The 10,018-nt window shown below is 44.4% G+C and overlaps 1 protein-coding gene across 1 annotated transcript; it reads right to left on the bottom strand.

Annotated features, from left to right (window-relative positions):
• Positions 1-975: 975 nt before the first annotated feature.
• Positions 976-6,489, bottom strand: tmem170b (transmembrane protein 170B). Its single transcript, XM_036516324.1, has 3 exons — positions 6,160-6,489; positions 2,026-2,196; positions 976-1,106 (listed from the first exon to the last, which is right to left on the bottom strand). Exons 1-3 carry the CDS (start codon positions 6,320-6,322, stop codon positions 976-978), a joined length of 465 nt encoding a protein of 154 aa, XP_036372217.1. The 5' UTR covers positions 6,323-6,489.
• Between the last annotated feature and the right edge of the window lie 3,529 nt (positions 6,490-10,018).

The raw sequence follows: 10,018 nt of genomic DNA, 5'->3' as shown, positions 1-10,018 counted from the left end.
GTTGGGGTTATGGGATTGCTCTGTCTCAAGCCTTCATCCGCTTTACAATCCAGTACAGCGCAATACGGTGCAACGCGCTTAAACCTCACTATCTGCGGTCTGCCAGTAAATTCTGAGGAATCAGCAGCAGAGGAACATGAAGAAGGAAGGAAGAAGGAAGAAACTTGTCTTGTTTTACAGCAGAATTGTCCAGAAAAGTGCAGCTTGCCTTTCGCAGTGAAAAACGAGAATCTGTCATTTTAATACGGTCAGGTTCTTCCGCTGACCTGGCTGTCTTGGCGATTTGTAGGTGATCATGTTGGCTCCCTGCTTGATCTTACACTGGTGCTCCCACGTGTGCCAGGACCGTTTCTCAAGTAGGTTGCACCTCGCAAAATCTGTCATTTAAGAAAATAAATTAAAATACAGATTTTGATTTTTTTAATCATGAAAAAATAGCATTTTCCCCACAATGCAGCAGTCTGAGGACATGGCCACATCGTCTTCATTTTTGCAACAAAGGATTTTTGGAGATACCAGGGGTCAGCCCACCGAGTCACGTTAAACAGCGAGCGGCGGCCTGTCACTCAGGCTAGGCAAACCCTGCACCACTTGCCTGGTCTGTCCGTTCCCCCGATCTTCACAATGTGGTGGATGTCACCACCTACTGGCTAGTCACGTGAAGTACATGCTGAAGTGGCAAGCCAAGACGGGACTTCACAGGAGGCCCTGATCATAGGTGCAGAGGCAGGGGGGAACTGTAGTGGAGGAGCTCAGGCATCGTCCTCAATGCCTGAGTGAAATCCGACACTCTGAAAGCAGGCTACATCCCTGCACCTGAGCGTCTCCCTTCTCGTCCAATGGGAAAGCCGCTGTTCCCCTCTCTGGCCTCGCCCGCTGTCTTCCATTGGTTCTGCTGCTGCAGGGTGCTGTGCCAGGCCCCTCCCTTCTCCATCTGTCTGTCTGTCCATCCCCTGTAGGGCAGTGCCCCCCCCCTCAGAGAGTGGCCAGGATTCGCGAGAAGGAGATGAGGATGCTGAGGGCGGTCTGCCCCGTCCCAAATACCAGAGCCTCCAGAGGGGCCATGTCCTTCCCTGCCACGCGGTACACCCCTGCCACGGCAGCACCTGCACAAAAAAAACAAAAAAAAAAACAAAGCACCTGTCTCTGGACTGCTCACGTAAAACGCTGTCTCCATAAACAAGACACAGAACGTGCCCGATGGCCCAGGTGTTCCCCGAAGTCTGCAAGTATAACAGCATAGACCAGATAGACAGAGACAGCAACACAGAGACAGATGCACAGAGACAGACAGGTCTGGAGCAGAGATGGACAGAAAAACAAGAACACAGACAAACAAACAGAGGCACCCACAGACAAATAGAAGCACATGTGTACAGACATAAATACTGAAATTAAGATGTACAGACAGACAGGTAGACAGACGTGCAGATAAAGACAGCTGTATAGAAAAACAGAGAGATGTACTGAAAAGGCTGAGGTACAGGCAGATGGATAAAGAGAGGCATACAGAGATACAGAGAGACATACAGTATGTACAAACAGACATTTATAGTGATGTCTCTGTTCATATGTTACTGAAATTAAGATGGCCATACAGACAGACACAAGTATAGATAAAGATAGCTGTATAAAAAGACAAAGGGGGTGTACTAAAAAGGATGAGGTAAAGGCGGATGTACGGAGAGGCGTACAGATATAGATGGCAAGAGACATATGTACAAACAGAAACAGACAGGTACAGATATGTCTTTGTATGGTACTGACATTAAGACAGCCATACAGACAGACAAAGGTACAGATAAAGTCAGCTGTGCAGGAAGAGAGAGATGTACTGGGAAAGGCCAAGGTACAGGTAGATGGAAAGAACAGCACACAGACAGACACAGAGAGACATATATACAAACAGGAACAGACAGGTACAGAGATGTCTCTGTTTGTGTGGTCAGAAGTATAGTAAAGTCAGTTCTACAGAAAGACAGAGAGATGTGCAGAAAGAGGCCGAGGTGCAGGCAGGGCACTCACTGGTGATGACCCCCCCGATGAGGGAGGCCAGGAAGCCCACGCTGACCAGCAGGACGGTGATCAGCCTCCCCCTCCTGTGCCTCTGCAGGGTGAAGAGCATCAGCAGTGCCATCGCACCGTGGACCAGGAGGGAGGAGAACAGGCACCACAGGAACACCCAGTACCACATCTCTGCAACACACACATACCTCAAATTACACCCGGTACCACATCTCTGCAACACACACATACCTCAAATTACACCCAGCACCACATCTCTGCAACACACACATACCTCAAATTACACCCAGCACCACATCTCTGAAACACACATACCTCAAATTCCACCCGGTACCTCATCTCTGCAACACACATACGTCAAATTACACCCGGTACCACATCTCTGTAACACACACATACGTCAAATTACACCCGGTACCACATCTCTGAAACACACATACCTCAAATTACACCCAGTACTACATCTCTGCAACACACATACCTCAGATTACACCTATTACCACGTCTCTGCAACACACACATACCTCAAATTACACCCAGCACCACATCTCTGCAACACACATACCTCAAATTACACCCAGTACTACATCCCTGAAACACACATACCTCAAATTACACCCAGTACCACATCTCTGAAACACACATACCTCAAATTACTCCCAGTACCACATCTCTGCAACACATACATACCTCAAATTACACCCAGTACCACATCTCTGAAACACACATACCTCAAATTACACCCAGTACTACATCTCTGCAACACACATACGTCAAATTACACCCGGTACCACATCTCTGCAACACACACATACCTCAAATTACACCCAGTACCACATCTCTGCAACACACATATACGTCAAATTACACCCAGTACCACATCTCTGTAACACACACATAACCTTTTTAAACTTTTTAAAGTCATTCTGGATAAGAGCATTGGTTAAATAACTACATTTAAAGGTAAAGCACATAATATACCTGCCCATTACTCCCAGATGTTCAATTCAATAGGCTGCATTAGTATGACCAGATATTTCAGGTTTTGCCAAAGCCGTATAAACATGGAAAATACCATTACCAAAAAAAAAAAAATATATATATATATATATATATATATATATATATATAAACACACAGATAAATTAATAATTAAAACTTAATAAATTAATGAATAAATACAGATCAATGACTAAATTAATTTAATCTAACATGCAACTTGATATTTATGCAAATCTACACATACACATACTTTATGTATATGTTAATACATAAACAGCTTTTTAAGTAAATGAATGTATGCATTTACTGGATTAATTTGGATGACGCTGGGCCCACATAATGGCAGTGACTCATGTCACGCTCTGTGCTCTGTTGATATTGTCAAGCCTATGTTTTCCCATTATTGTTTTTAATTAATTTTGCATGTCCATTTACAGGAAGGCAGGAACCTCGGGGAATGAGATGATTAAGTGTTTCTGGCCTCAGTGTGTTAGGCCCAGTCTACAGTGAATTGTAGCTATGTTTCTCCTGCTTCAAACAAGTAGTTTTATTTTGGGCACTTGAGTGGCTTATGTCTGCCAGCTTCTACCGTTGCGATTGTATAGTCTGCATTTATGTCCGCCAGCCTCTACCATTGTGATTGTATAGTCTGCGTTTTCTCAATGTTGCCTTCATTGCAGGATTTTTACAGTGAAAAATTCTGATCAGGCCATCACACATAGAGATGCTGATGGTAGCATTTTCTACTTATCATTGTAGTCTGAAACTGGTGTTCAGTGAAAGCTACTCATATGACAATGTGTTTCACTTTTCTGCAAAAATCTGACTTTGTTTCGTAACACATATTTTGAAACCATGTGCTCAGCAACTGAGAAAGAAACATGATTTTGAAACCAATGGTTTATTTAGCACAACTTTCGTGTGGTTTTGCTGAGTCAACAAATTGTTTTGAGCATTGTTATAAATACTGTAGTTCTGAGAACATGAGATATTGTTTTGAGAAATGTGTAGACAGTTGTGAAACTGTAACTTAAATGAAATCATCTTTGGTGGTACAGTCTCTCTGTACATTTCTGCAGCTTTTGAAATTATGTTTGCATTCGTTTTTTCCAGTCTTCAGGACAGACTTCATGTTCTTATGGTGCTGTCGGTTTTTGCCGTTCTGACTGGTGTGAAGTTCAGTAATGCTAGTGCTGCCGACATCACAGAGGCTTTGCGTCAGGTGACTACTGGTGTCTCTCTGGACTCATTTCCTGCTGTTTCAAAGCCATATACTGGTAGGACTCTGGGAAGCTTAGTTTTCGGTGCAGCCATTAATCAAATATTCTTTCCCTGGATTGCCAGAGAGAGAGGGAATCTTCCGAGTTCAGTTTGACACCTATTGCTATCCACACCTTCAGTTAAAACCCAGTGTCTCTCTGTTGACCCTTTATTCCCAGAGCCCCATGTGTAAAACACACACAAATCCCATAATACGCACTGACATACTCTCATGTTACGCCTGTTGTACCCTGTTGTACCCTGGATACTCCCTCCTGTCCATCCTTCAACCCCACACTCCAAAAGTGCTCAGCTTTTACACATGTTTTTCTTATGAGAAAGAAGAACATCAGTATTCATAAATTTGCTAGAATATTTCACGGATAGGGCACAGTTATGAAAATCACGTGGCCTGGATTGAACTGAAGGTTACAACACTTCCCACAGCTCCTCTTCTTTGGCAAGACCCAGAGAGACGGTCACTGTGCAGTTTATATCTCCAACCATCTTCTCTCTCATACGGCTGGTAAACGTCTTGTCAAAGATAGACAGAATGCTACAATGGCACCCCACCCAGTGCAAAGGCTTAAGAGAACTCTTTCCACCCTTTGTCAGAGGTGCTTGTAGAGCTTGTACTCACTGTCCAGTGAAAAATGACCTGGAGACTTTGACCTTGTGTGACCTTAAAGATCTCCACTACATCCTTCATGCACCCATTTATTATAGTGCCAGTGCCTGCACAGTATACAGTCAATCTCTTGTCTGGTTTCCGTCTACTCGTATGGCTTCAACACTGCACACACCCATCTACTGTACCCACAAACTAACCACCTCCCCCCCATTCGGTTCCCGTGTCTGCAGCCAGTGCTCAGCACACCAGACAGGCATTGTCGGTGTCGGGCGAACGATTTTAATCCAGGCTGGTGAGGACACGGTTGTCTTCCTTGGAGGATTGTTCCTTGGCGAGAGTAGCCTATTATGCTTTGCGAGGGTGCCGTCTAGGTCACTGGGGAAATGTAGCACGCTACTGTGATATTTACAACTGATCGGCCAACATTATACATTTGACGAATGTCTGCATCTGCAACCCGAGAACGAGCAACTGCACGTATACCGAGCATCCTTCTGACAAAGACCGCTAACTGTTCCTAATGCCGCCCCACGGCTCATTTAAGACACATATTTGAAGCTAAGGCGATGCTCGTGCTCTAGGTCGTGTCCTGCATACACGCCCCATTTATAGGAAAAAAAAAACATAAGACGATTTTTGGCCACCCTAACTGTGCTAATAAAAAGCCCACGGATCACAAGGACCAGACTGACAGACTATCGGAGAGCCAAAGAGCTTCGTGTAAGAGTGTAAATTACAATAGCAAATTAAAGATACCCACGGTGATAAACTGAAATGGACAGACAAAAGGCGAGGGCTTTATGGTCATCGCAAGGGCTGCAATTCGGTTTTCACCCGCCGTTACACAGCACAAAAAAATATTAGAATAAATAACGCTGCGATAATAAAATGATACTTAAGATAATGATCTTCGAGCAGCGAGATTTGTATATCGGAGCCAGGCGTCTGTTTCTATGTTGTCGCTGCAGTCAGGTTTAAATTTGCCCGGACAGGTAGCTAGCCGGTTGGCCAGTGCTAAGGCTTCTCGACATATCTCCAGCAACGGCGATGCGATGACAGAGATACGGTAGCTACTCCTGTCCCTTTAAAAATGGACTCCATAGCATTGCATGTCCCCTTTAATCTCAGCAATCTAACGTTAGCTAAGGCAGTAGCCAGGGAAAAGGCAAACGCACGGTGCGATTGCCCCCCACCCCTGGGCAAACAGACACCCCGCGGATCCGACTGTGCCCCCAACTTACCTGCGAAGTGCTGGAGCGTCGGCACCGAGCCCTGCACCCACAGTCCCAAAACCTGCCGCACCGACAGGTTGATGGTGTAATCCCGGCTCATGTCTCTGCCGCCGCTGCGCCGGGTCTCACCCCCCTTTGTCAAATAGCTGTACGCGGGTCTTGAAGAAGACATCGAGGAGCCCGGGGTGACGGGAGGACGCTTCTTCACCGCGGTGCTCCCCTCCACCGGAGCCGCCGTCTCAGCTCGGCGGTCGCCTCTGGATCGGGAAGGGAAGGGCCGGTGGCTCGTCTTCTCTGTCCTGTCTCGGCTGAAGCAGTAGCGGGTTTGGAGCCATGATGGGTACGGGGAGCGAGCGCAGCGCACACTGTCCGCCGACAGGACTTTGCCTTTGTACAATACAATTAAAGGCGAGGGCTGTCTTAAAGGTGAACATGTACCAAACGTGCGCTACTGTTATACAGTATGACGGAAAGATTAACAATAAGGATTATTTACCAGGGGTTTAAAGTATGCCTGTATCCCTGTATGAACATTTTGGATTCTAGGGACACGGATCATGCAAATTTGAGGATGGGCACTATCATTACGGCTGAGGTGTTTGGTTTGGTTACACTCAGGTCTCCAAGGACGGTAGGATAAATTAGGTTTTAACAAGATTTGATTACTTTGAGATTACACTGGGTCATTCCATGTGAAATCATCTCGACTTCGGTATGACCTCAGATTTTCTGTTAAGGTAACAGCAGGCCACATCCACTGCTTGATCATTTCAAGGTATGGTCAAGTGAAGTGAAACAGCTCTTCCAAACTATTCGATATGCACTGGGGGAGACGGTCAGGAAACTTTTGGGGGAGATTTTGTGTTCTTATTTTTATTTTGGGGTGAGTCCAATGCTTTTGCCCCTAAAAGTATTTTATATCAAGCCCTCTGAATATGAATGCAATTATATATTACAGAAATTCGATACATTGATATATGTATAAATATATACATATATACTTCATTCTTTCCAGAAAAAACATGCCTCCTAGCTAACAATGACACATACTTCAGCATGACGTCATATATGTCTGGTATGCGGCTTTTCATAGCTACCGTCCGTTTGAATTATAATAATTAAAGTACATCAGACGTGGACGTGGGTTTAGTGCAGAATAATTATATTGATTTCATATTGAAGCAAAAGAAACCACCCCAGTTTGGGAAGCAAAGGCTAAACTATATTTGTCAGAAGTCGCAAACTGGAGTTGATGGCGAGAGTGGTGTGTCTCCAAATGGGCACATTCTCATAGACCGGGTGCACCAGCGACCAGTGATGCGGAAATGTAATAGCCAAGTGATGCTCTGAAAGTTTCTCTTTTTCACCGTGACAGATCCTCCACGCAAATCTTTTTAATTCATACTTTCGCGTTACATTGATCGGAGGACGAAATTTGACGGTGAAGAAACCTGGAAGGTAAACATTAAGAAGCCCGTAAATGACAAGACAGCATGACCGTTATGATACTTTACCAGCTGCTCCCTTGGCAAACCTGTAAGATTGAACTATTTCCTTTAAAACATGAACTTGTCCTCATGCAATTATTCCATGACAAGATAAAGGCTTCAAGTAACTTTCGTTGCAGTGGCAAAAGTCATTTCTGATTCAGCATGTATTTTCTGTTAATTGTAAGTAAAAAGCCAGTTCGACAATTATATTGTTGTTTCTGTGACAGAACTTTGATAATTACATCTATCAACTTCTTGGGAAATTATGTGAGCACTCAACGGGCTGAATTTGTCTCTGTCATTTCTGGTGTTACTTTGTGAGAGGGAGAGTGTGTGATTGGCTCCCAAGACTTTTCAGGTTTTTAACAACCATTTAATTTGTATGAGTTATAACTACAGTACAGAATATAACACAGATTTTTTAATACTGTGTGAAAGTGCAAACTTTCTCAGTCTCGTCCAGTTTTCACTGGAAGAGAAAACATTGTTACGTATCCAGCTCTGAGTGCTCCTACATGTTGCGGATCAAAACAAATGTGGGTCAGGATTTCACTTTGGCATCACCACGACAGTGATGGAGAGCTCCAGAAGACCTGTCTTTAAGGGTCTGATGTCACAGCTGTTGGCTGTTGGAACCAAAGGGACTTCAAAGTGGCCAGGAGGCGTACTTTGAAGTTCCGTTTCTTTCATCAAACACTGCGGCTATGCCACCATTTCTTCCAGTAATGTCATGTAATCTGTGTTCATTAATAGACTGATTGTGACGGAATATTATGTCATGTAATGAAGCCTAAGATGAAGTCACAGTAGAAGTCTCCCTTTTGTGTTGCTGGTAAGATCCGCCATACAAAGAGGACCTGAATTACGTATGAGTCCCTTCAAAGGAGTGACAGTCAAACCCACTAGCCGGAGCAGGAGGAGGGGTGTTGGGGGGTGGGGGGGGGTGTAGGGGGGGGCCACTGCAGGACAGTAGCCCTGTCTGCTGTGCGTTGTTTGACACAGCTGACGCAGACAGGGCTGCATTGTTGGGTGCTGTACGTGGGAGACCCCCCCCCCCCCCCCCGACCCCCCAGAACCCTCAGGCTGGGTGAAAGGGTTCCTGTTTCTCACAGTTTCCAGGACCTTTGATGCTGTCCCACCCCATGACAATGCACAAAGTTTAGGTACTGGTTGCAGGTGGTGGCTCATTGGTGTCCTTAGTATCACAAAAAAAAATCTAGGCTATAATATTCGGACATTTTTCTAAAAACACTGAGTTAGAAAGGCTGTCTTTGTAAAAACAGTGTGGCTGAGAGCCAGATGGAAGAAGCAATCAGAAGGGAAACACGATTAGAGAAAAATCCTCAGAACAAGACTGGACTAGACTAAGCTGTTCCCTATATCTGTAAAAATATGAGACAGGTTTTCCTTGTGGTACAATAGGCCTAACCTTCTTAAGTGATTCTTATTGCTCTTGAGCACTTTCATATTTTTTGTATCGTGAAGAACATATTCGTATGAAAAAAATCTAAGGAAGTTCTGAACCTCATGTTAACTCAGTCAACCAGATGTTTGCGTAATTTAATTAATATAATTCTTTCAAAAGCATTTTCCACAGAGCACTCTGTAGCACACCACAGAAAAAGAGTGAACTGTCGAAAGAGGAGGTGAGACAGAGGTGAGACACCACCTTCATTATGCAAAAGAAAGACAAGGAGCAGTAACAATATTGTAGACGTGGTTAAATATCATCACACTTTGCAGATGATTTTTCATAAAGGGGTCAGCCTAGCATCAGCACTCTGGCATAAGGTGTGTCTTCGCTACTCACTGAGCGATGCAAAGTTTCACTGAAGTGCCAGGGGGATGTGAAGAGCAGAGGTAGGGGAAAACTGCTCACAGAGATGAGTTCCCCCCCGCCGTGTGCATGGCTGTAAAATGTTGCCCACTATTTGCCTTTTGAATTCATCTATTCATCAGACAACATCTGCTTTAGCCAAGGCAAAGATGTCATTACCTTAACCATTACCTTATCACCGGTATTACCTCTGTGCTCTACAAATTCACCGTAATGTCGTGACTGCATTTTAAAATTGTGTTAATTACTTTAATTATCTTATGATTACCCACCATGGTGTGTCTGTTGGATTTAAGGATGCTCAGGTGGGAATTTATGGGGCTGAATGGAATAAACAAGTGTGCCAAATGTAAAATGTTGCATTTTTATTATCAAGACACCTCTTTCATTGTCATTGTTTTTAAAGCTTTTAATAGTTTGTTTCTTTCTTCACCAGCAGGTGGAGCCATTCTCCTCTGATATGTAGCGTAGCTGGAGAATTTTTGGCCCGCGTGGAGCCAGTGACCATGTTTCTCAACAATTATGTCTGCGTACTATATCT

The sequence above is a fragment of the Megalops cyprinoides genome, chromosome 21 (genome assembly GCF_013368585.1).
Source record: "Megalops cyprinoides isolate fMegCyp1 chromosome 21, fMegCyp1.pri, whole genome shotgun sequence".
Classification (NCBI taxonomy): domain Eukaryota; kingdom Metazoa; phylum Chordata; class Actinopteri; order Elopiformes; family Megalopidae; genus Megalops; species Megalops cyprinoides.
This window is presented reverse-complemented; position numbering and strand designations above follow the sequence as displayed.